The sequence below is a fragment of the Vipera berus genome (assembly GCF_964194415.1).
Source record: "Vipera berus genome assembly, chromosome: 2".
NCBI classification, from domain to species: Eukaryota; Metazoa; Chordata; class Lepidosauria; order Squamata; family Viperidae; genus Vipera; species Vipera berus.
In genome coordinates this window covers 230,014,779-230,042,403 of record NC_138203.1, presented here as the reverse complement: position 1 = coordinate 230,042,403, position 27,625 = coordinate 230,014,779, and the positions used below count along the sequence as shown (strand labels likewise).

General features: G+C 40.8%; 1 protein-coding gene across 2 annotated transcripts in view; it reads right to left on the bottom strand.

Moving 5' to 3' along the window:
• The window catches only part of NINJ1 (ninjurin 1), a 39,901-nt gene extending 14,969 nt beyond the window's left edge, over positions 1-24,932 (bottom strand). For both annotated transcript variants that reach the window (XM_081318637.1, XM_081318636.1), the window contains exons 1-2: positions 24,736-24,932; positions 9,462-9,693 (exon numbers count right to left, since the gene is read on the bottom strand). In XM_081318637.1, the coding sequence (XP_081174763.1) occupies positions 9,462-9,693; positions 24,736-24,822 (319 nt within the window). In that variant the 5' untranslated portion in view covers positions 24,823-24,932. The remainder of the gene's footprint in view (positions 1-9,461; positions 9,694-24,735) is intronic.
• Between the last annotated feature and the right edge of the window lie 2,693 nt (positions 24,933-27,625).

The following is a 27,625-nucleotide window of genomic DNA, read 5'->3' as shown; positions in this document are numbered from 1 at the left end:
TCTAAATCAACTTAAATATGATGTTGATGTTCTTTCATCATAAATATGTAATGTTAAGATTATTTTCTATACTAGAATAGGAAAAATATCTTACATATATTATAATATATATTATTTACTAGGCAACTGGCCAATATAACATCACTTTTTTACCGTGTTCCTGATCATTTACTTTATCTAGAGCCCTCTGCAACAGCAGTTTCACCTTTTAGCCTGGCGGCACAGTGGTTAAGTTCAGTATTGCAGGCAAATGCTGCCCACAGCCTGGAGTTCAATCCTGATGGGGTTCAAGGTTGACTCAGCCTTCCATCCTTCCAAGATCGGTAAAATGAGGACCCAAATAGTTTGGGACAGCAGCTGACATTGTAACCGCCCAGAAAGTGCTGTAAAGCATTATGGAGCAGTATATATATCTAAGTGCTATTGCTATTGCTATGTCATCTACTTAAGAACATTTCCCAAAAAGAGAAAGTAGAAAATTGGCTCTTCTGTTCTCCAAAGCAGCTGTGTGGAGTGATGGCTTCTTAAGGAAAGGTACATCATTGCCTCTTTCGAACCAGGAGATTCCCTTCTCCTACGAAAGCATTCATTACTGCTGTGGTCTACCTTTCTCTGAACAGTTTCATTAAACAGGACAAACTAGTCCTCAGGACTCACATGTTCAAACTTATCCCAGCTAACCTTGAAAGGCAAAATTATTTGACTGGCTGACATCTTAACTCTAAGTGATTCCTAAATATTTTATCTCCAGATGACCTACAAATTCTTCAAAGAGGGCTAAAAAATTATTTTACACGCCCATCCTTCTCTAAGAGGTCCTGTATCACTTTAAAGCAGAGCTAATGGTTTTCTGAGAAGGACACAGCAATGAAAAGTGGTGAGAGAGGTAGAATATAGATGCTGGAAGACTTAGTGCAAATATGGTGGAACACAGGTGGAACTAAATAATGGTAGACAATATTACTTTTTTTTGCCTCCAAGACTGCATCCACCGTGAACCATTCCACACAATTAAAGATCTGGACATTGTCAGTATGAAAAAAAAAATAGTTATGTCCCAATTCATTGAAGCAATAAAAATGAATTCATGATGTACTTCATTAGCAGAAATTGCTCAAACCTCACTGGTCTGGGTATCTACTCTTCCAAATGCAGGACAACTGCGTAATTTGGATACACACACACACACACACACACAGAGAGAGAGAGAGAGAGAGAGAGAGAGAGAGAGAGAGAGAGAGAGAGAGAGAGAGAGAGAGAGAGAGGATAGGATAGGATAGGATAGGATAGGATAGGATAGGATAGGATAGGATAGGATAGGATAGGATAGAAGTGAAGCTGGAAGGGACCTTGGAGGTCTTCTAGTCCAGCCCCCTGCTCAAGCAGGAGAAGCTATACCATCTCAGACAAGTGACTGTCTAGCTTCTTTTTTAAAATCTCCAGTGATGGAGTACCCACGATTTCTGGGGACAAACTATTCCACTGGTTGATTGTTCTCACTGTCAGGAAGTTTCTTCTGTAGTTGAGGGTTTTTTTTAATCCAGTATGCATTAGATTATGCATTATCGCTATCAGGAAGTTTCAATGCATATTGAATTAAAAAACCCCAACTACAATACATTAATAAAATCTAAACAATGAATGATAGACTAGGAATAAAAAAGTAAGTGTGCAATAATAAACAAAAAGGATGTGAGGAAAGTGCATTTCTCATAAGAAAGGGGATTCTGAAGATAAAATCACATTCTATTTATGTAAATCTATACTGTGACTATATTTGGAATGTATGTACAGGTAATCCTCAACTTAAGACCATAACTGAGCCCAAAATTTCTGTGGCTAAGTGAAACATTTGTTAAGTGAGTTTTGCCCCATTTTATGACCTTTCTTGCCACAGTTAAGTGAATCACTGCAATTTTGTAAGTCAGTAACACAGTTGTTAAGTGAATCTGGGTTCTCCAATGACTTTTTTGTCATAAGGTTACAAAAGGTGATCGTGTGAGCCCGGGACACTGCAACTATCAAAAATAGAAGACAATTGCCAAACGTCTGAATTTTGATCATGTGACCATGTGGATGCTGCAAAGGTCATAAGTGTGAAAACTGATCATAAATCCTTTTTTTCAGTGCCATTGTAACTTTGAACTGTCACTAAATCAACTGATGTAAAATGAACTGAATAGTTTTGTTTGTCGCATTTAAAAAATATATTCTACACAAAAGGACAATTAGAATTTTCAGCAGACTGGAGCAAGATCCCACAGGGGTATAACATTTAAGGTATTTCAATTTAGGATTAAAAAGTCGGTAGAAGAGAAAATATGTGTGTATGAAAATATGCATGGGATTAATGAGAAAAAAAACTTCCAATAACTGGTGTCTAGATTTTCCTTCAATAGTTTATACCAATCTGGAAAAGTATGAGTTGGAGAGGACAATCACTTTTATGCTCTTCTTGTGGTTTCCCATTGGCATCTGATGAGCTCATATGGGACAAGATTGCTGGATCTGAAAAGCCTTTAGACCAGACATGTCAAACACAAGGCCCGGGGGCCAGATCCGGCCCGCGAAGTGGTTTCATGTGGCCCTCGAAGCCATCCTGGAAACAGTGAGGGAACGGTCCCCACTGCCTTGGCCCTGGTCCAGAGACCCTCCTTCTGCCAGAGACCCTCAGATCTGTCCCACTCCTGCCCAGGCCCCCATAGGCACCCTTGATGCCAATGATGTAGAGCTGGCCATGCCCACCCAGTAGGCCATACGCACTCCAGATGCGCCCACCCAGTAGGCTGCGCCCACCCTGGCCATACCCACCCGCCCCCCCGAGGGCAACCACAATGCTGATGTGGCCCTCAATGAAATTGAGTTTGACACCCCTGCTTTAGACCGATTCAGCAAGATATTTTGCACACGTTCTTGAGTTATATCATTACGAACTGTTGGCATATAAACTATACCTTTATTATTGCCTGCTTCCAACACTGGATGACTACTTTTTATTTCTTAATACAATACTATTTAATATATGCCTCAAAGAAAACTATGTATGCATGTAGAAAATGCCAGTGTACTAAAATACTTGTTACAATATTCCTGGTAGAAGACAAGTATAATTCAGTCTATACTTTGGGATAAAAATGTTATTCTTAGGTTTCTATGCAATTCCTTAGCTTCCTATTCTTCTTGGACACAAAAGTAAATACCTATAATCTTCTACCAAATGTATAATTTCCCAGAGCAAATGAATAATAATCTATGATCCCTGAAAAAACAGGTTATGTTTTAGCCTGCAATCCCATAGAGCTGATGATTACATTACAATTCTATAGTCCCAGGGTGACCATCTAGGGCTAGGCCTACACCATTCTGGACAAATGGCTGTCCAGAATGGTAGAGGGCCTACCTCACCGAGTTGTTGTTGTGGGGAAAATTGCAAGAGGAAGGAGTATTATGTATGTTCTCGGCCTTGGGTTACTTATACAAATAATAAAGAATAGAATTCTTTATTGGCCCAAGTGTGATTGGACACACAAGGAATTTGTACATAAGCTCTCAGTGTACATACAAACAACAAAGTGATGTCATGGATCATACACAATCATACATCATAAGATACAAACATCAATTGATAAATCATAATATACCAGTAGGAGAAGGTAGTAGGAAAGGTGAGAGGTGAGGGAGATGCGAAGATGAGAAAGACAACAAGATGAGAAGGATAATAGCAATACAGACTACTACATGGGTAAATATCTTTAGGCATAAGACAGTGGTGGGGAGTTAGGTGTTTCGCAGAGTGATGGTGCAGGGGAAGAAGCTATTTTTGTGTCTAGTGGTTTTGGCACGCAATGCCCTGTAGTGGGCAGACATTGAGGGGAGAAGTTGAAATAATTATGTCCAGGATGTGAGGGGTCTATAGATAAAGGCCAGCAATATGGATAAAGGAGAAATGGAAAAAAATCTTAACAAAGACAGAAAGCTGCCACACTCTTCCTGCTACAGGAAACCTGAAAAGCTAGAAGTCTTTAGAAATGGAGATTTTGACTCCATTCAGAAAGATTGGGTCGCTCTGTTCATAAGCAAAGAGCAGAGATTCCAGATAAGCAACACAATTAGGCAAGCCAAAAGTTGACAAGATTACCTCAGACAAACACTAGGGTTTATATTTCCCCTTTTGCCTATAGAGCCAGCCATGACCCCTACATGACCCCATAGGAATCTGGCAACAGCCTTTAGAATATTAAAGGACATGTTCTTGCACAGGAATAGGCATCTCAAATACAAAGCCAAAGAAGGTATAAAAACCCACCTATTCTCAACACCATTTTGTTAGCTGTCCCAGAACTGCATGCTGTTGCTGATTCTGCTAATCAATAAACAGAAACCTTCTTTCCTAAACAGCCTCAATTTTATTTCCAGCATCTTAGCCTTCATTTTATTTCCAGTGTCTTACTCCCAGCTTGAAAGTGGACCTTATTTTTCTTTCAACATTACCATTTGTTATAAGATAACATACAAATAAAAACAAACCATGGGAAAGTTATAGAGAAAGAAAAAAGAAAAAAGTGATTTTCATTTTTTTTAGTACAGCAGGACACAAAACAAAGTTGCAACCTCAACCTTTTACTTTACATTTCTAAATTTTTCAAGTCATTTCTATAACAATAAAGTCATCCTGACCATCAAAACCTAAAATAAAACTTTTTTTTTCCAATTTTGAGCATAAAGTACAGAAGTGATTCCAAATGGAAACAAACTATAGATTTAAAAGAGGTTGAGACTAGAAAGAGTGCAGAAACAAGCAACCAAGATGATTACGGGATTAGAGGCTAAATTATATAAAGAACGGTTGCAGGAATTAAGTATGTCTAGTTCACAGGTCTGCAACCCGCGGCTCCGGGGCCACATGCGGCTCTTTCAGCCGTCTCCTGCGGCTCCCAGTCCTCTGCTATGTGTAGTCCCCCCCCCAAAAAAAAAGTGGGACTAAAAAAGTTCAACCAATCAATTCAAATATGCAGGGTAGGTGCATATCTCGCCTTGGCTCCACTCTTCAAACCCTGTTCTGCACAAGTGCGCATGTACGCGCATGTGGACACATTTTTTTGCGGCTCCCAGTTTTTCCTTTTCTGAGGGAACCGGTTCCAAGTGGCTCTTTCACTGTTTCAGGTTGCTGACCCCTGGTCTAGTTTAATGAAAAGGACTAGGAGTGACATGATAGCAGTCTTCCAATATCTAAGGGGCTGCCACAAGGAAGAGGAGATCAACCTATTCTCCAAAGCACCAGAAGGCAGGGCAAGAAGCAATGGATGGAAACTAATCAAGTAGAGAACCAACCTAGAACTAAGGAGAAATTTCCTGACAGTGAGGACAATTAGTAGAATGACTTGCCTCCAGAATTGTGAGTGCTCCAATACTGGAGGGTTTTAGTAAGAGATTAGACAACCATTTGTCTGAAATGATATAGAGTCTCCTGCTTGAGCCGGGGGTTGGACTAGAAGACCTCCAAGGTCCCTTCCAACTCTGTTATTCAGTAATAGATAAATTCTTCTCTTTAATTAAAGCCATCAAGTTTGCCATCCATTCTTCCATGGTGAGTATTAGTGACCTTGTCACATGTACAAACAAAGATTGGGATTTCCACCATTGAGCAGGAATGCTACCAAGATGCATAAGCATAACCAGTTAATGAGCGCCATATGAGCCATATGGGAGGGCTTAATTTACTTTCATATGGGGAATTATAACAAAACTGTAAGCAATGGGGGGGAAAGTTAAAATTTGAGGGGCCCCTTCAGACTGTGATAATCTTAAATTGCAGCTTGTTTAGCTCATTAGACAAATGATTATGACCAAAGCATGGGATTTTTATAGATGCCTCTGGTGGATTCCATTATAGGGTAGGACTGCTTCAATTGTCTCACTGGAAGACAAACTGGAGCCAGGGTTAAACTCAGACTCTGGGTCCAGTCGTCCTTATAGGAAGCTTTTTTTTAGGCTATAACGTATATAGATAGTCCTCAATGTACAACCATTCATTTAGTGACCACTTGTGGATACAACAGCATAGTGACATGACCAGTTTTCATGCTTAGGACTATTGCAGCATCCTTGTGATCATGTGACCAAATTTCAGAAGCTTGGCAACTGGCATGTATTTATCCCAGTTGCACTATAAAGTCCCTAACCGGGGCAATCAGCAAATGAAATGCAGGCAGTCTTCAACTTACAACCGTTCGTTTAGTGACCGAAGTTACAATAGCACTGAAAAAATTGATTTATGACCATTTCCCCACAATGACGGTTGCAGCATCCCCATGGTCACGTGATCAAAATTCAGGTGCTTGGCAACTGACTCATATTTATGAATGGTCTCTGTGTCCCGGGGTCATGTGATCACTTTTTGCAACCTTCTGACAAGCAAAGTCAATGGAGAAGTCAGATTAATTTAGTAACTGTGTCATGAATTTAACAATTGCACTGATTCACTTAACAGCTGTGGCAAGAAAGGTTGTAAAATAGGGCAAAACTCACTTGCTTAGCAATGGAAATTTCGGGCTTAATTGCGGTCATACATCAAGGACTACTTGTAAGCAGTGAGCTCATCTCATGAAATAATGGTGGTCCCCTTCTAAACAGGACTCTTAAATTTGCCTTGAAGAGTAGCTGTTATCTGGAGCTACAAAAATTCACAGTAAGTGCTCGATTTACGACCAATCACTTAGCAACTATTTGAAGTTACCCCCAAAACTACTTAGGACCCAATTCCAAAGTTCTGATGATCATCCTCATCACCACCACCCCTGCAGTCATGCAACTGCATTGTGAGGACTCGGCAACTGGCCCGCATTTACGGCCCTTTGTAGCATTCCAGTTCACATGACCACAATTTAGGACATTTTTGCCAGAAACTGACATTTGCTTCTAGTTTCTGGAAGAAAAAGGGCCCAAAGTGAACAATGGATTAATTTAACAGCCAACACATTCGCTAAATTATCACTGCATTCGCCTAACAACTGCCAGAAAAAAGATTACGGTAATAAAATTGGGTCGGTCATGAGATGACTCACTTTATCACACCCAGGACCCATAATTACCAGGCACAATTTCAGTTGTAAGTCAAGAACTGCTTGTAATCAACAGATGTCATCAAACTCTTTGATCTGGCGATTGTCTGGATCTTTGCAACTCAGAACTGCTGACTCTATTGAACTCCTGAACCGAGCTAGAGAAAACCACCGATTGTCTCTTCCCCAGCTTGGAAGATGTGGTCCCGATCCATGCCGATTTCCTTTCCAGACCTTCTCCTTTCATTATGGTTCCGTATATGGGCTGCCAAACTCTGGGCATCTACCAGATGGTGGACAACTCGCTATCTGTCTATTTCATCGTCCACTGAATTGTGCTCCAGAGTTTGCCAGCCCAGAAAGAGTAGCTCTACCTTTCCCCCCACACTATAATGATATGTGGGAATTGGAGATAGGAAGGAGAGCTGCAGCTTAGATGGAAGGATAGATAAGAGGCTGCTGAGCCCTGAGGAGGAAAAGGGTACTGGCAAATGCCTCAGATCCTCCCTAGTCTCTTAGACTCTAAAGCATGGGGGAGAGATATACTTTCAGATTCTGTTAATGTGAAATTGTGAGTCCTAGTTCCGCCTTAGGCATGAAAGTCAGCTGAGTGACTTTGAACCAATCACCAGGAGGTGGTGAGTTCTAGTCCTCCCTTAGGTATGAAAGCCTCCCTAGATTAGGGAGGCGAGTGGGTATGTCCCTATACTTCACCTCTTAGCTGTGTTCGTATGTGTGGAGAGTGGAAGCCAGCACTGGACCTGGCCAGACGCAAGGCATTGCAACACAAGGCAAGGTGTGACTGGCGGAGGAGTCTGGAAGAACCAGCAAGCCAAGCGCTGCTAATTGGTGTAAGGGTAGTCTATCTCCCGCGTTGAACGGAATGAACTAGCAAGCTAAGCTGTCAGGACTGCATTGTTCCTAGCATGTGTAGATTCCCCTGACATTGCATGCCATATGCTAAATAAATAAATAAATAATCTCCATAGTTACATCCGCATGTAATAGTTAAAAATAATTATAACCAGGGCTCATAGAATGCTCAGAACGGTGTTCCGGCACCTTTTTTTTTTTTTGCAAAAAAAAGCTCCCTCTATTGGCTTTAGGAGTAGGTAATCTTGGCTCTTTTTTATGACTCATGGACTTCAACTCCCAGAAATCCTGAGCCAGCCACGCTGAGGGGGAAGAGAGAGGTTTCCAAGCTGAGCCATGCTGGCTCAGGAATTCTGGGAGTTGAAGTCCTTGAGTCATAAAAGAGCCAAGGTTGCCTACCCTGCACTAGAGGAGGACATTAAAATTATTTACAAGGTTACTTCTTTAGGAACTAAACTTTTAGAATCTAAAACAGCTAATTCAAAAAAACCAACAGGAAAGAACCTCACATTTTTCATCTGCTTCTGTCTTTTGGAAGGTAAAATTAGATAACAAAATAATCTATTTCCTATGTTAACATCTCTGCAATGAAATAAAAAAAGGTAACAGGAAAGAAATGAGAAACATTTTTCTCAATGTAATGTCTAATTTAGCTGATGCTAGAAAAAAATAGTATCTTTTGTACACTCTTGAAAACTATTTTGAATCTATAACTATCTATTACAACTAAACTACTTTATATTAAACAATTCTTAAGAATGAAATATTCTTAATTTGGACTTTACTTTTACTGTTTGGACTGTTGTGTGTTTTGAAAAATAGATTATTTAGAATCTAGTTATGTTGCACTTCAGTCTTTAAATAATTAACCTAGTATATACATATTGTATTACATCCAGAAATGGCAACTTTGCAATCAATATTTCTCATCCATAACTATGGCACCTTAAGGATACCTGCATACATGCAAATGCTTCTCTTGGATCAGTAACGCAGCAGGGATTGCTTTTTCCTTCCAGTAACAGATTGCTGGAAAATACCAAACAGGGCCTTGAGAATTCCAATGTTTGTTACAAATTTTTCTGATGTGGTTGGAAAGAGGCTGTCTGGCGCTGGAGACCACTGCCGTGAGGAACACAGCTCTGGGTTGGGGTTCGGAGCAGCTCCGGGTGGGGGCTCAGCATGGGCCGTGGTGTGGCAACTGCGGGGAGGGGAATCCCCGCGGCATGTAGCTCCGAGCCGCAGGGACGGGGGTGCAAAGGACGGGCGGCGATGCCATAGCAAGACACTGGCATCACTCCCAGTGACAGCACCTCTGAGTTCTGGCACCTTTTCTTTTTTTAGAAAAAAAGCACTGGTTATAACTATATATAAAACTCAAAAAATAACTATAACTTAAAAATTGAGGCTACAAAAGAGGAGTTGGCTATCAAATACTTTTTAAAATGTATTTATTAAAATGGAAACAGTACCATAAGCAGTTATGCTGTGGCATAAAATAAGCAACAATTTAGGCACCATACATACCAAGGAATATTAGGAGTACGCCAACTCCAATCTGGAGTACTAGTGAGGTGCTGATGAGAACAATCAGTGGCATATAAAACTCGAAAGAGGGTCCTTGCTCCATCACAGCTTTCAGCTGGGATGCGTTGGCCATGAGCAAAGCAATGTCCAACATACTTTCGGCTGCGCTCTTCTTATTGGCATAATGGTTCATGTTAATTTGTCTATTTGTCCGTAGCCAATGTCGTCGACCCTGAAAGGCAAAAATATTTCCAAGCCATTTATCAGCAATGATTTAGCATTATAAACATGACAGGGGTGGGAAATTAAAAAACTTGGTTAAATTAGTTACATGTTTGTTTGGAATTGTAGCAAATTTCCACAGGGACTGAAGGCACAAAATGGACTTCGACAGTTCAAATTAAGGAGACATAGCATCAGCCATTGCACGTTATATTACAATATCTTAAAACAGGGGTCAACAGCCTGTTGGGAACTGGGCCACGCAAGCAGCAGGCAAGTGCATGAAACTTCATTTGGGCACGCATAGGAGGTAGGTTGCAGGCATGCAACCATCCCCTACTCTCCCAGTCTATGGAGGACCGCTGCCTTAAAACATTTAATTAAAAATATATTAAAATGGAAGATGAGACAAGAAAAAACATTTGGCATTCAAACGAGGAATATAACTGAGTCTGATCGTGACCCATATTCCGAAATGACAGGAAACAACTCAACATGCTTTAGCATTTTTTTTCTTTTTCTCTATTTTATAAAAGTTTTAAGTGTCCCATTACTGGGGGAAAATATATTTCTTTTCTAAACACTTTTTTTTGATAAAATCAGAATATATTTCTGATCATTCTCTTGAACAGTTTAGATTGCAGCTGTTTCTTTTCTGGCTTAGCCAGTAAACATCAAGCACTAAGCAATAGCACACTACTAAACACACACAAAAAGTCAGGCCAGAAAGCACTTTCTATGGAGACAAACATGTTTCCAGTTTCCCCCCTTAACTTCAATTTCTGTAGAATTTTTACAGATTCACTTTGTTAAATTAATCATTTTACTAAGATAAAAAAAGTCACACAAGAGCATCAAATCAAATATTTAAATAGCAGCAGGTCTCGTTTGAAAAGAGAAAAAAAAAACCAAACGGGATGCCGAGTTAATGTTTTTCTGGTAGTGTTTTGTTGAAATAACCTGTCTCCCATGTGATACTTCCTTCCATATTTTATTTTCCATGTAAGCTACAAATTGTTCCATGTGTTTATTTATAGTAAATCTGCCCGAGAGTGACATGGCATAAAAAGTACAGAAATAATTGAAATGTCAGCAATGTAGCGCAATAGCAATATTAGTGAGTGAAAAAAAAATCCCCGTATTATCTGTTCCTTTCACACACAGTCAAATAGAGGAAAGAGACATGTTGTAATATCCTTTTGTCAAGCTTCTTGTTTCTGCTGTTTGCTATTTAAAACAGATAGGACCTATGAAAATAAAGGATTATTCTAAGTGTAAAGCATACCGGCACCAAATAGGACTAGGAGTAAAATGTGCAAGTGTATGGTCTTACCAGTGCGTGCAATTGTCCTACAGAACAAATGGTGGCAGATACAGACAGTCCTTGACTTACAGCCACAATTGAGCCCAGAAATGTAGTCATAAGTCATAGTGAGGCACCCACGTGATTGCTTCACTTAATGACCACAATCCTGGCTCTCCCTGTTGTGGTCATTAAGGTAAATGTGCAGCTTGCAACGCAGAGCACTTGAAGGCCCGGGGGTGGGTGGTGGGTGGGAGAGGACTGTTGGCACTCATTAAAGCTGGGTTAAGCCTGTTCTCTGCACTCAAGAAAGTTATACTATTTTTCTTTTTTTTCCATTTTCATTTCTTTTTACATTTGTTTTTCAAAGCGACCTGCACTCTACATATGCTTAGAACAGACATGTCAAACACAAGGCCCGGGGGCCAGATCCGGCCCACGAAGTGGTTTCATGCGGCCCGCGAAGCCATCCTGGAAACAGTGAGGGAACGGCCCCCACTGCCTTGGCCCTGGCCCAGAGACCCTCCTTCTGCCAGAGACCCTCAGATCTGTCCCACTCCTGCCCAGGCCCCCATAGGCACCCTTGATGAGAACGATGTAGAGCTGGCCACGCCCACCCAGTAGGTCATACGCACTTTAGCCACGCCCACCCAGTAGGCCACGCCCACCCAGGCCACACCCACCCGGCCCCCTGAGGGCAACCGCAATGCTGATGCGGCCCTCAATAAAATTGAGTTTGACACCCCTGGCTTAGAATATTGGCTTTTAAATAGTAAATTTTATTTAAAAATTCAATTGCAACAATAAAAAATAAAAGAAGAAAAAAAGAAAGCGCAGAAAAGGAAAAAGTAGAAAGAAAAATATCTATGGAAAGTCGCGTTCATCCAGGTCATGGTTGTCCCAAAGATGCCTTTTCAAAAGGCAACTGGACTTCCTTGGTTTTCTTTGAAGAAGTTTTGCTTCTCATCCAAGAAGCTTCTGAACTGAGGAAGCTTCTTGGATGAGAAGTGAAATGTCTTCAAGGAAAACAAAGTCCGGTTGCCTTTTGAAAACGCAACTTTAGAAAGAAAAATAGGAAAGAAAAAAATAAAAATATAGTAAAGAAGAAACATATACTGTATGTAGAACTAACTCCCTTTCATTACAATAGGTATAAATAACTTTAGTAATTTATCACCTTTTTTAAAAAAATAGAACAAATGACATTTTCTTTCCATAACCCATCTCTTATTCGTGAGGCCTCATTAATTCAGTCCTGATGTCAACAATAGTCCATACCAGAGATAACAACATATCTATTTTAAACTTGATCAAATAAACCAAGTTTATATTCCTTCTTTTTACTTTTAACAATCTTGTTTTTTTAGTCCCTTCAAATGCCCTACAATTTGATTTCTTTTTATTTATTTTTTGTTTGTCTTTTCTCACAAAAATTTCAAAGCTTTAACAAGTCTCTTTTATAACTACAACATAGGAAAATTATTCAGGGCACTCTCTTGGTTTGTTATTTGGATATCCCTTTTAATTTTTAAGACATCAGCAGGGGGTTGCACTAGAAGAGTTCTAAGTCCCTTACAACTCTATTATTCTGTATTGAGTAAGACTTTGCAGAGAACCAGCTTTGAAGAGCTAAATGTCATTTAGGCATACATTAAATGCAACATACATTTTTCCAGGATATCCTGACAGTTGTGCACGACAACCTTGCTAGCACAGAAAAAAGGACAAATCTGCTTCAACAAGTTTACAAAGAAAATATGTGTACCCCCATTGCACTCTAAATCACATTTAGCCTTTTGAATCCAGATCTTTGCATAGCTCTGCACACCTGACGAAGCAGCAAGAAAAAATATGGTGATCTTTTCAACAAGATGAGAATATATCATGACTGGATTTTCCCTTTTCCTCCAATGCATTTTTCTGCACTATAATTTGGCATTCTGTTTTAACATTCCCAGGGACGCGGTGGCTCAGTGGGTTAGAACGCTGAGCTGGTCGATCGGAAGGTCGGCAGTTTGGCGGGTCGAATCCCGAGTGCCGCGTAGCAGAGTGAGCGCCTGTTACTCGTCCCAGCTTCTGCCCACCTAGCAGTTCGAAAGCACGTAAAAATGCAAGTAGAAAAATAGGGACCACTATGGTGGGAAGGTAACAGCGTTCCGTGCGCCTTTGGCGTCTAGTCATGCCGGCCACATGACCACGGAGACGTCCTCGGACAAGCGCTGGCTCTTCGGCTTTGAAACGGAGATGAGCACCGGCCCCTAGAGTCGGAAACGACTAGCACGCATGTGCGGGGGAACCTTTACCTTTACCTTTTTTACCTTTTAACATTCCCAGTTTAATCCTAAAATGAGCAAGGGGTTGGACACAAAGACCTCCAAGGTCCCTTCCAATTGTGTTATTCTATTATTCTGTTAAATTCACTTTCACTTTGGGGGGGTTACACTTGTTCACTAGCAACATTTTTGAAACAGTAACTTTATATAACTATTTTATTGCCTTTCAAAGTATTCCTATTGTTATTTGCCATATTTTCCATATTTTACTTCTAAAGCTTCACAAGTTTCATTATGATAAAGTCCATTGTAAGAGGACATGGTTCTAATTGGTATCAGGCTTGTTTCCATCAAACATGTTTTTAATGAGAACACAATTAAAATCATGTTGAACTGAGAAAATTAGCATTTTAGCATTCAAAATTTAACACGAGTGCAATTATTGAAATTATGCACAAAAAGTAAGTGTATATATTCACAAGACTGCTTTTGCAATCAAGATAAGATTCAGAACATGCAGAAAATAGTTTCCCTATTTAAGATACATATTTAGAATTGCACAAGATGTAGCTTCAGTGGAGTATTTCCCCAACTTCCACAACTCTGCAGCATTTCAGAAAAAAAATCCTTCTAATATTTTTTTTCAGAAAAGAGGTGTAGGTGTAAGAAAAGAGCAACAGTGAGGAAAGGATTTGTTTATTTAATATTTTAGGTTAGGTGGAGTTTAAGTGTTAAACCACAGTGAGAGATTTCATCATTTAGCCTATTGCTAATGTAAATACTGCCCTTTCAATATTAAAAGCATCATTTAATGCTTTTTTTCCTAGACTACAGGTGTTTATACAACAACTCAGGTCTAGCCTGTATGAATAGTAACTTTGTTGGTTAAGATGAAAATGACTGGGTGTCACTGAATAAGAGCCACAAAATGAAATACTGATCTTCTATGAAAGAAGCTTTAACTCAAAGCAATGGCATCAAAAGAGGATTCATATATTCCACTAAACCAGAGGTCCCCAACATTTTGGGCACCAGGCACTGGTTCCGTAGAGAGAGGTTTTTTCGTGGACCGGAGGGTGTGTAGTTTTGTGTGCTGCCTGCATGTTGCAGATGGGGCTTTGCTTGTTTGTGCAGACCAGTTGCTGGCATGCCGCAGCCCGGTACTGGTCCACTGACCGGGGGTTGGGGACCCCTGCACTAAGCCACCAAGCAATCTCTTTGGATTCATCCCACTGTAGTACTACAGTATGTTACATTGCCTTGAAGACTCTAGTCTGAGGGCAACACTGAAAATAGGGTGGTTGGGTGGATGAAATTGGAGTTTTAAGTACCTGAAAGACACAAGTTACCACTACCAACTTTCCTCCCAAAGGATCACATTTTTTGACTCCATCATTTCTGGCTTAGTATGATCTGTGAAATGTTTTTTTATGCTTATTTTCAATGTGGCCTTTGGTTTAAGACAAAGCATCCATTGTAAACAATGTTGTAGAATTTAGGCGTATATATTTTATATGTTAAAAGGGACGCGGTGGCTCAGTGGGTTAGGACGCTGAGCTTGTCGATCAGAAGGTCGGCAGTTTGGCGGGTCAAATCCCGAGTGCCGCATAACAGAGTGAGCGCCTGTTACTCGTCCCAGCTTCTGCCAACCTAGCAGTTCGAAAGCACGTAAAAATGCAAGTAGAAAAATAGGGACCACTACGGTGGGAAGGTAACAGCGTTCCGTGCGCCTTTGGCGTCTAGTCATGCCGGCCACATGACCACGGAGACGTCTTCGGACAAGCGCTGGCTCTTCGGCTTTGAAACGGAGATGAGCACCGGCCCCTAGAGTCGGAAACGACTAGCAGGCATGTGCTGGGGAACCTTTACCTTTACCTTTATTTTATATGTTACTTCCTTTATTCTTACCTCAAAAAAGACAAATTAAATGAAAACATCTTTAAGTGCCTTAATGTCATTTTATGTCATGGGAAATCTCAATTGTCTAATTACCACAATGAACTGCTTCTCAGAATTTAAGTCCATTCATATCTACTTTTCATTTAGATATTTTAACATGCTATGGTAGCAATTAAGGGTTATGTTGTGATTCAGGGTCAGCCTGTGGGTTCGGCAGTTGAGTCAGACGATTCAGAGGAGGAGGAGGGGGGTGTTGGAGAGCCTGCAGAGAACAGCCCTGAGGCTTCACAGAGCCCTTAGCCAGGCCCCTCCCATCTGGTTACGACGCAGACCCAGCTGTGTGAGCCTGACAGAGGGATGAAGATGACCCACAGCTGGCCCTGTTCAAGGACGCCCGACGCAGGAGGCAGTCAATCAGGAGTAAACAGAGGAAGGCAATGGGGCACCTCGGAAGGAGGCAGAGAGAAGCCACGCCTTGAACTGTTTAAAAGGGGAATGTGTGGGAGGGCTGGTTTGCTGAAGGCAACCATTTGAATAGCTCCTGTTTCATGGTTCGTGTTTTTGTTTTGCTCTGTTTGCTCTGTTTTATGTCAATAAATTTGGCAGGCTTAGTTCCAGCTTCTTGCCGTTTTGTAAAGGGGTTGTCCCTGCCTTTTCTGCAGGGCCGGTAGTAGGCTGGTACAGAACAGGTTCTTGCTAGGAATTAGTACTATCAACACCATAGTTAAATGTGAGGCAGACATTTTCATTTACATAAAAACCCATTAAAATGTTTAATCAAATTCTACTCTGCAAAAGAAAATGCCTTTTAATGTTTTCCTCTCTGCAGAATTTGCTTTATAAGACATGAGGACATCCAAGCTCTTCTAGTACAAAATGCCAAATCTGCAATTTGTCTACACAACTCCTTCATCACAAAAAGGAAGTTGAAAGTAGCCCTCAGAAGATGGATTATTCATTCCACCACAGATGAAGCATCACTTTTGTATGATTTTTTCCACATGGCAGAGACAATTTTCATGCCTGAACTAAGTCATTTCATCCTGAAACAGGACAGTTCCACCATTATATGACAGTACATATTCCATGAAGAATCCATCTCACTGAGACTGTTTCCAGCTGTTAAAGCTATTACAGTGGAGATACTCTTTGGATAGGATTATCAGCTGTCTGAACAGGCAAAGGAAAACATCAACAATTGGAAAGGAGAATAAATGGGGAGAGAAAAGAGCACACACTAACTACCGGTATTTAACTTTCATGGTATTAAATTATAGTGAAAAACTGAGAAAATGTACTTAGGCCTACATATATATGAATTTATATTCTCCAACATTAGAAAGGCTGGCTTTTCAATCATAGGAATCTACCAGACCAGGTAAGAGGCAAAAGCTTTCAGTTTGTAACTGCTTAAGATCCTGTCACCTTCAGGCAGAGGGACAAGTAGGCTGGCTCCTACTAATGAACTGATTAAGGTCACGTATCAGAGCTTGTTAACTTTCCTGAAGAAAACCTACTCAGACAGCTGGACAACATTTGATTTTAAGACTAAGCCTGCCAGACAAAGGACATGAGAACCAGAAGGAGGACATGTCCTCCTTTTACTAGAAGGCTGGTAATCCCCAGCCCCAAGTTTGGCCTTCGCAGCTTCCTGAAATAAAACATAAAGCTGCAAAATAGACCAGCCCAAAGGCATTTAAACTGAATGCATGTAGTATGAGAATTGGACTATTTATAAATTTGGAATTTGAATTCAATGGGAGCCCTTGTTAGATAATGTGCTCTTTGGCATATTTACATATATTGCTTAATTAACTGGCAACGCAGCTGGACCCTCTTCAAAAACAGAAAAAAATATACTTAGGTGCAAGGTATTTTCTTATTAAAGAATACTGATACAGCATTCTTAATGGAACTAATTTAACTAGTTTGACAATAGATCAGATGAGAGGGAGACCGTTTTCCCTTTTCTATCTTTGCCATTTGCTCATGTGATCAAAAGAACTCCCAAAGCAAGGAGATGATGCAACATATAAGCAATTCAGTTTTAAAAAGAGAAGCCACCTTGTTGGAATGGTAATTCAAAAATGTTGTTTCAGATATTAGGAGACCTCAGTTCCAATCATTAAATTCTCTTGGGAGACATTACAAAAATTCTGTAGAATCTTGTTGTGGCTTGCCAATTATTACAATATCACTTCTGCCTGAACATGAAACAGCTGGGTAAGTGGAGAAAGTAAACAAGAGTCTGATTCATAGGATTAATAATGCTATGACATGTGCATTTTCTAATTTCTCTTCTGGCTGGCATAATTCACTGAGAATCAAAATCACCCAACTAAGAAGCAGCCAGTTATTTAAAAAAGCAGTACATAAACAAACTTTTTACAGATGTCACAGTTCTGTCAAATGCTCAGACACATCTGGCACATCCTATCTGTTGACAACCTCTGAGAAATTATTTCCTATTCAATACCAAATAGGCAATAAATTTAACCTGTGAGGATGTAGATAAGGTGTTTGGAGAAATATAACCTATAACATCTCAGCTTGAGCTTGATATTTTGTGAGTGACACAAGCTAAATGGAGTGAATGATTGAATCTAAGAAATAAGTAATATTTTTTCTGAAATTGGAATTTGCTTCAGAGATGATGGACACGAAGACCCTTTTGTAGAATTCTTGTAACTATGATCCAATCCAAATATCTTTTTTTTCTTGCAAGATAACATCCATTTGGTTTCAGATATACCTGAATTCCCCTTCATGGATTACTGCCTTGTCGTGGCGAAGGGGCTTGCGTAATTCAATGAAGCTATGAGCTATGCCGTGCAGGGCCACCCAAGACGGACAGGTCATAGCCGAGAGTTCTGACAAAACGTGATCCACTGGAGAAGGAAATGGCAACCCACTCCAGTATCTTTGCCATGAAAACCCTATGGACAGTACCAAAAGGCAAAACGATATGACGCTGGAAGATGAGCCCCTCAGGTCGGAAGGCGTCCAATATGCTACTGGGGAAGAGCAGAGGGCTAGTACTAGTAGCGCCAGAAAGAATGAAGCGACTGGGCCAAAGCCGAAAGGACGCTCAGCTGTGGATATGTCTGGTGGTGAAAGGAAAGTCCGATGCTGTAAAGATTTTTTCTCCATAGGAACCTGGAATGTAAGATCCATGAATCAAGGAAAGCTGGACGTGGTCAAACAAGAGATGATAAGACTGAACATCGACATCTTAGGTATCAGCGAACTAAAATGGACAGGAATGGGTGAATTTAATTCAGATGACCATCAGGTATACTACTGCGGGCAAGAATCCCTCAGAAGAAATGGAGTAGCCTTCATAGTCAATAAAAGAGTAGGAAAATCAATACTGGGATACAATCCTCAAAATGACAGAATGATCTCAGTTCGAATCCAAGGCAAACCATTCAATATCACAGTAGTCCAAGTCTATGCCCCAACCACCAGTGCTGAAGAGGATGAAATTGACCGGTTCTATGAAGCCCTACAGCACCTTATAGAAGTAACACCCAAAAATGATGTCCTTATCATCATGGGGGATTGGAATGCTAAAGTAGGAAGCCAAAAGATAACTGGAATAACAGGCAAGTTTGGCCTTGGAGTACAAAATGAAGCAGGGCACAGGCTGATAGAATTTTGTCAAGAGAATACGATGATCATAGCAAACACTCTTTTCCAACAACCCAAGAGACGGCTCTACACATGGACATCACCAGACGGTCAACACAGAAATCAGATTGACTATATGCTCTGCAGCCAAAGATGGAGAAGCTCTATACAGTCGGTAAAAACAAGACCAGGAGCTGACTGTGGCTCAGACCATGAGCTTCTCCTTGCAAAGTTTAGGCTTAAACTGAAGAAAGTAGGGAAAAGCACTAGGCCACTCAGGTATGAATTAAATCATATCCCTGTTGAATATACAGTAGAGGTGACAAATAGATTTAAGGAATTAGATCTGATAGACAGAGTGCCTGAAGAACTATGGACAGAGGTTCGTGACATTGTACAACAGGTAGCAACCAAAACCATCCCAAAGAAAAAGAAATGCAAGAAAGCAAAATGGCTGTCTGAGGAAGCTTTGCAAATAGCTGAGGAAAGGAGGGAAGCGAAAGGCAAGGGAGAAAAACATAGATATGCCCAATTGAATGCAGAATTCCAGAGAATAGCTAGAAGAGATAAGAATGCCTTCTTAAATGAACAGTGCAAAGAAATAGAAGAAAACAATAGAATAGGGAGGACAAGAGATCTTTTCAAGAAAATTGGAGAGATGAAGGGAACATTTCATGCAAAAATGGGCATGATAAAGGACCAAAATGGCAGGGACCTAACAGAGGCAGAAGAGATTAAGAAGAGGTGGCAAAATTACACAGAAGAACTATACAAGAATGAGCTTAACGTCCCAGATAATCACAATGAGGTGGTCACTGACCTCGAGCCAGACATCCTAGAATGTGAGGTGAAGTGGGCCTTAGAAAAGCTGAGCAACAACAAAGCTAGTGGAGGTGACAGTATTCCAGCTGAGCTATTCAAAATCTTAAAAGACAGTGCAGTAAAAGTGCTACACTCAATTTGCCAGCAAATTTGGAAAACTCAACAGTGGCCACAGGATTGGAAAAGATCAGTTTACATTCCAATTCCAAAGAAAGGCAGTGCCAAAGAATGTTCAAACTATCGCACCATTGCACTCATTTCTCATGCTAGTAAAGTCATGCTTAAAATCCTACAAGCTAGACTTCAGCAGTATGTGGATCGAGAACTACCAGAAGTACAGGCAGGATTTCGAAGAGGCAGAGGAACTAGAGATCAAATTGCCAACATACGCTGGATCATGGAGAAAGCTAGGGAGTTCCAGAAAAACATCTACTTCTGCTTCATTGACTATGCTAAAGCCTTTGATTGTGTGGATCATAACAAACTGTGGCAAGTTCTTAAAGAGATGGGAGTACCAGACCATCTTATTTGTCTCTTGAGAAACCTATATGCGGGTCAAGAAGCAACAGTGAGAACTGGACACGGAACCACTGATTGGTTCAAAATTGGGAAAGGAGTCCGGCAAGGCTGTATACTGTCGCCCTGCCTATTTAACTTATATGCAGAGCACATCATGAGAAAGGCAGGGCTAGATGAATCAAAAGTTGGAATTAAGATTGCCGGAAGAAATATCAACAACCTAAGATACGCAGATGATACCACTCTAATGGCAGAAAGTGAAGAAGAACTAAAGAGCCTCTTGTTGCGGGTGAAGAAGGAGAGTGCAAAACTTGGGTTGAAACTTAACATTAAGAAAACCAAGATCATGGCATCTGGCCCTCTCAATTCTTGGCAAATAGATGGGGAAGAAATGGAGGTAGTGACAGATTTTGTTTTCCTGGGCTCCAAGATCACTGCAGATGGGGACTGTAGCCAAGAAATTAAAAGACGCTTGCTCCTGGGGAGGAAAGCCATGGCAAATCTAGACAGCACACTAAAAAGCAGAGACATCACCCTGTCAACAAAAGTGCGTATAGTCAAGGCTATGGTCTTCCCAGTTGCAATGTATGGCAGTGAAAGTTGGACCATAAGAAAGGCTGAGCGCCAAAGAATTGAGGCCTTTGAACTATGGTGCTGGAGAAGACTCCTGCGAGTCCCTTGGACTGCAAGGCGATCAAACCGGTCAGTCCTAGAGGAGATCAATCCTGACTGCTCTTTAGAAGGCCAGATCCTGAAGCTAAAACTCAAATACTTTGGCCACCTAATGAGAAGGAAGGACTCACTGGAGAAGAGCCTAATGCTGGGAAAGATCGAGGGCAATAGAAGAAGGGGACGACAGAGAATGAGGTGGCTGGATGGAGTCACTGAAGCAGTAGGCGTGAGCTTAAATGGACTCCAGAAGATGGTAGAAGACAGGAAGGCCTGGAGGAATGTTGTCCATAGGGTCGCGATGGGTCGGACACGACTTCGCAGCTAACAACAACAACAAATACCTGAATTATACTCTTCTTGTGGAACCATTTAAATTCTGACATGCTATAAGACAAACATGTATTTTCAATGTCTCTACAATATTCAATACGGCTGATATTTTAGTAAAGTCTTATCATGTCAAACTTGACTCTTGATGATTTCATGAGCATGTCAACTTACAGGTAGTCCTCAACTTATGATTACAATTGGTACCAGAATTTCTGTTGCAAGCAAGGTGATTGTTATGTGCGTTATGTCTCATTTTTTGACCTTTTTTGCCACAGTTGTTAAGCAAATCACTGCAATTGTTAAACGAACCAGGGGATCATTAAGTAAATCTGGCTTTCTCCATTGACTTTGCTTGTCAAAAACCAGCTGGGAAGATGGCAAATGTTGGTCACATAACTGGAGGATGCTGCAACTGTTATAAGTACATGCCTGTTGCCAAGCACCCCTGAATTTTGATCATGTGACTGTGGCGATGCTACAATGGTTATAAATGTGAGAATTGGTGGTAAGTCATTTTTTTCAGTGCCATTTTAATTTCAAATGGTCACTAAGTAAATCGTAAATAAAGAGAAACCATCTTTAATGACCCCCATGTTTGCTTAATGACCAATACTGGCTCCATTACTGTTGTAAGTTGAGGACTACCTCTGCTTCCAGATTACCTCCATTTGAAAAAGGAAATTATTTAATGTGCAATTATGAGGCATGGATCTAAACTGAAATAAACAAACTTCTTGATGAAGAACGAAGATAGCATGGAAACCACAGAAATTAAAGCCTAAAACTTATAAGATAATCAAATCTCACAAGATTTCAGCATGCTCATTCCAAGATCCCATGGCCTCTTGGCTTTCTCCATGCATATCACATTAGATTTCAAGCAAGTATACTAAGATCACGTGAGATTTAGGCTTTTTAAAAAATTTAATGTCTCTCTCTCTCTCTCTCTGTGTGAAAGAGAGAGAGAGAGAGAGAGAGAGAGAGAGAGAGAGAGAGAGAGAGAGAGAGAGAGAGAGAGAGAGAGAGAGAGAGATGGATTGTAAATTGGGGTGTTGTGGATAACATGGCACCCACAGCCTCCACCTTGCAAATCCCAGTAATCAAGAGAGAACCAGTTGGGAATTAGAGATTGTCATCAGTCAGTAATTTCCCTCCTCATTTAAAAGCAAAAAAGTCGGAAGGAATCTGGTAGCACCTTTTTCAGCTAATGCATTTTATTAAAATTAGTTAATGGGAAAAAGTAGTGTACTAGACTTGTCTTGATGTTTTACCACAATGTTTCCCCAACAGCACCACATAGCTGTCCTCTTAAAGTACAATGTCTATGAAGCACCAAGAGCTAATAGCAAATAATTTCTGATCTCCCCTTAATAAGGGATTCATGTTATTCTGAAAAAAAAGAAAAGTCTATCTGGAAACATGCCTTCTGAAGGCCATCCTTTTAATGGAGTAATATAGTAATGATTTAGAATCCAGAACAGGCCCTGCTAGAATTTATTATACCAAACACCACAACCATACAGAAGGGATGATGGGAATTATCTCAAAACATGAGGGAAACTGTTGCCAGTTTCTCTGTAATAACTGGATGGCATTCTGTACCTACTCAGAGACATTGCCACATGTGTGGAAATTAATTCACCAACCCATATACATTCTTGATGTTTCTGAAAGAATTACACTGAGAAGTGCACATCTTCTTCCCAGAGAACTTTCCTATTGAAACTTGGATGGAATTCCTTTCCATCTCCAAACTGGAAAGCAAATGAGAGAAAAACCTGTCTTGGTGGCAAGTTTAAAGGATTTCACTCGCACTAAGTTTGTATCTTTGTCTCCCTAATTTCCTTTTGCTGTACTGATGTGATAAGACATAGAAAGTTGATATTGTTCCCAGAGATTGACTAGCTAGGGGAATTTTTATAGACGTGATACGTAGTGCTGTTATTTCTCCCACCCATTTTCACAGATGACAGGATGGAGCCAGGGTAATTCCCAGCATAAAGGATACCCACTTCAATTCAACCATGTGATTTCTATGAAACTGCTGAAGGAGTTCTAAAGCAGTTTCACAGAAGGCAGATAAACTCTCTTTTTTATGATCCTGTAATCCCTTAATTTGGGAGGCAGATGATTTTGTTAAAGTTGAAAAAACACAGAAGCATGAGTGATTGTGGCCCTTTCTTGCATAACAAATTCCTGTGTAATGAAAAATACTTTGCCTGAAGTCAGTCAAGGTATACATAAAATTATTTGCTTCCAAAATAAAGCAAATGAAAACGAAATTCTCTACATTTTAGGACACATTTAGACACCTCAGAACAAAATTCTGTTGACAGTGTAGTCACTTTTTCTCAAATTGCAGAATGGGAGGAGGAAGATTTATCATTTCTTTGTCATATATAGAAGAACGAAGCTGAAGCCACCAGCCTGAGGATTTCGTTGAAACGTTGCTCTTACACCTTCAATTCTACGTGGGGAAAAACCCGAATGACCAAAGATATACATATATATATACACACACACACACACACACATATATATATATATATATCTGTCCATTTCACAACATGTGTTTCTAGGCAGCACACAGTTCAAACAAAACAATTAAAAACAAAGCCTGAAAACAAATAAAAAACAAAAATAAACAAAACCATGGGAGAGCGCATTTAAAGTCTTATATGCATTACAGGGAGAGGGCATTTGAAGTCTTACATGCATTACAGTCATTTCACCGGCTCCCCATTTCCATGAGATCCCCAAGCCTTCTGACAGAATCCAGTTTTAAGAGATTCCTGGAAAAATCACTTGGGGCCAACCAGATTCCAGCTGGTACACAGCCTTACTTAGTCCATTTTCTCCCTAGCCTGAGGCTGTGAATTTGTTATGGTCCAATCGCGTTTCTTCTCCCTCGCATGCCATAGTGTCATCCGTCCACTTCTTTGTCTCTTCCAGTAAATTGGTGAGAAGTCTTCCCAAATCTGCTGTCTCCCATCGCTTTTTTTTCCCCTGTCCCTTTCCACCACACTGCCCAGTGGCATCAGTGCTAGGGAAAACAAGCAGCCTCTCGCCGAGCGGGCCCACCCTCACGCATTCTCAACCCTTCCCAATTCAAAAGCCGGAAACTCGCCCTCGCTGTCTAGATCAGGGGTAGGCAACCTCGGCTCTTTTATGACTCATGGACTTCAACTCCCAGAATTCCTGAGCCAGCATAGCTGGCTCAGGAATTCTGGGAGTTGAAGTCCATGAGTCATAAAAGAGCCGAGGTTGCCTACCCCTGGTCTAGATTGAAGATCCAACTTCGCCTTTGGAGGAATTCCAAAGCGAGACGCGATTTACGGGAAATCTCCGCGCCGGGAATAAGCGGGGAAAAACGGCCCCTCATCCCTTCGGAAGTGTTCCCGCCAACTGGAGATCTCTGCCCAAGATTGTCTCTGCCAGGGAAACCAGGCCCTTGGGATACACAGGTCTCCGCGCCGCCGGCTGACGAATCCCATGCCCTCGGGGACGCCTTAGCCCAGCTTCCAGCCCAGAAGCAGCGCCCGGTCGGGGCAGTTTTTCTCCTCTTGGCCTGCCCGCCGAGAGAGAGAAAGAGAGCGCCTCTTACCTCGTCTGGAGGCGTCGCGTCGGCGTTGCCGTTCCCCATTGGCGTGGTCAGCCCGTTCATCTCGTGGCTATCGGGGGTCGGGTCCATGGTGGCTGCGGTGGCTGCTGTGACGGGGTGCAAAATGAGACAGGAGGAGGCGCGCAGGGGAGCGGAGACGCGTGTTAGGAGGTCTTGTGCTTTAGCGGTTACGCGGTTCTCAGGGGAAGAGAGCTGGGCGAGCGCTGGGTTTCCCCTCTTGACTCGGCAGCGCCAAGAGGCCGAGAGAAGCGCTCGGCGCGGCTGCGGATACTGAGGCGTTGCTGTGGCGACGTTTTTTGCCTAGCTTGCTTGAGGAATTTGTCCGGACGAGTGACATCTGGCGGGGAGAGATTGTGGTGGGTGCACTCCCCCTCTGTTCCTCGCAAGGAAAGTGGGAATTGGGCCACGTCAAGAGTTCCAACACTCCTTGCCAACCAAGTGATGCCTTGAGCCCTATGGGAAATACAGCAGACGGAGACTGCCTTCCTTTGATGCTCTCCCAATCTGTATTTTTACAGCTTTCAGTAAGCTCTGGGGTTTTCCTCTTCCTACCGTCCTCAAGGGACCAGAGTAAATATTGTGCATCACTCGGGATTTTTTAAAAAAAATTTCTTTCCCTAGGGCTGAGGGGCACTAAATGCACTACAAGATGGGAATTTACGAATTAACCTGTAGCCTTCTGGATGGCGAAATTGGGCATGTCGACTCAGCTATTGCATTCTGCTTCTTCTCATCTATTGGTACCTTTTTGGGTGCCAAGGTATAATTTTTACACATAACTTTTATTTCAGAATTACTGTGGAAGGTGGTGGGGAATCAGAGAATTTATTTATTTCATTTGTCAAATTCCTACACAGTCCATCAGTAACTCTGGGAATCGATTCATACTTTTTTCTGCCTTTTGGTCACTCAAAATTGCATTCACTCTCATTTTTTTTAACTAGAGCTCTTCAGTCATGTATGATAGGAAAGAAAAAAATATCTAGAGATGATGGCATAGAAAACCATCTTGTTTTGCTCCCTTCTTTCTGCTCTTTGTGTAGAAACAAATTAGTCAAGAAAAATGAGAGTAACAATGTCTGAGAACTGGTTTCTCTTGGATCTTCCACAATGATCCTGATCATGTTTGTTGTGTGGACAACCCTTGTAATGCACCCCACACCTGCCTGTTTCACTCCTATGAAGGTGTGATTTATTCTCACATAATAAAATAATAATATACTCTCCGTATTGCAATGTTAAATGTTATCAAACATTTTTTCACGAGAGATAACCCTCAGAGTTAACAAGAGGTTCCTTTGAACCTCTACCTGCACATTTTAAGTTTACTTACTTGAATTTCAGAAAAACTTATGTTAGTCGCTGGGATCCAATTTCTCCATGCAATGAGAAAAATACTTTCTTCCACTATTGCTTCAATTTTTAGGCTTCATTATTGGCACTTTTAACATGGCAGTCTTAGCCTCTTGTTTAAATTTAAGAGTGCATGTTTTTCTCTTAGTGAAGGCCACTTCTTTGGTATGTGAGACCTTGCTTTCTCAGCAACTACTGTACACAATAGAGAGTGTATTCTGAAAGTCCTTCAATATACTTGCAAATTTTAAAAAAGATACAAACCCAGCTGGGAAAATAATGTAACCCATAAATTTGCCACTTGTGGAATGTTATCTAGAATCAACGTTTTCTATTATTCAGCTCTCAGGTGTAATCAGTGTCTTTTATTGTTTGATCACTTGCTTTCTGACATATCATCTATACCAAATGTGTGCATCATTTGAGGGGTCCTTGGTATGTATCATTTGTTTTTGTTTTCTATAAAAAGACTTGATCATCCTTAATAAATGCTTTTTGATTTGGCTGAATTACTTGATGGTTCATAGTTTCAGGTATGCAAAGAAGCCTCTTTGCAAGGGTAAAAGTCTCTCACAAATTCAGGAATCAAGTTTTTACTAGCTCCACACCAAACTTGGGTGCCTGAGTTTGAAGGCAACACTGCCAGATGAATTCAGAAGGGTTTATAACATAAAGAGAAAAGTTTAAAATGCTGCAAAATGCCCACTTATTCTTTGATACAAAGTTTTGCCCCTGTCCCCTTTAATCTAAATATTAATACTGCAATGCATTCCAGAATACAAAGCAACTTCAGGCTAGTATAATATAACATTGCAATCCTTTGCTTGCTTGAGAAATAGAGGTTTCTGGGGGCAGGCCATGAAAGAATTACAATCTACCCCATCATCCTTGCCCTTCCTTTTTTTTCTAAATGTCTAAACAGAGGTCTAAATATTTATAAACACTGTAAATCAGTTGGAGTATAAAGGAGGAAAATAGAAATTAAATATTTACTTACTCTTTCCAAGCAGTATCTTTTTCATTTTTCCTGTTTTGTTTTTTCTCTTTTAACATTTATAAATAACAAATAATGCAGAAGAGAGTTTAGTATTAAGTATTAAGCTCAAAGTTAGAAACCTTTCTCATATTATAAAATAATTCAATGCATTTTGTAACAGTTTATTAATGGCATAAAAAGGTAAAGGTAAAGGTTCCCCCGCACATGCGTGCTAGTCGTTTCCGACTCTAGGGGCCATACTTAGTGTTAATTGTACAATTTAAGCATCCTTATGTTCATTACATTTTAGAAATCATATTTAACATTCAAATACATGTTTTTCTTATCTTTAAAGATTTAATCAATTTGTATCATTGCAGTGCTCACAATTTCTAGCTCAACCATCATTTATTGCAGGGGTGTCAAACTGCCGGCCTGTGGGCTGGATGCATCATGCAGAAGCCATGCCCACCCCATTGGGTGGGCAAAATCATCCCGATATATTGCACAACGTCACATGATGTCACAAGTTTGACATGTTTG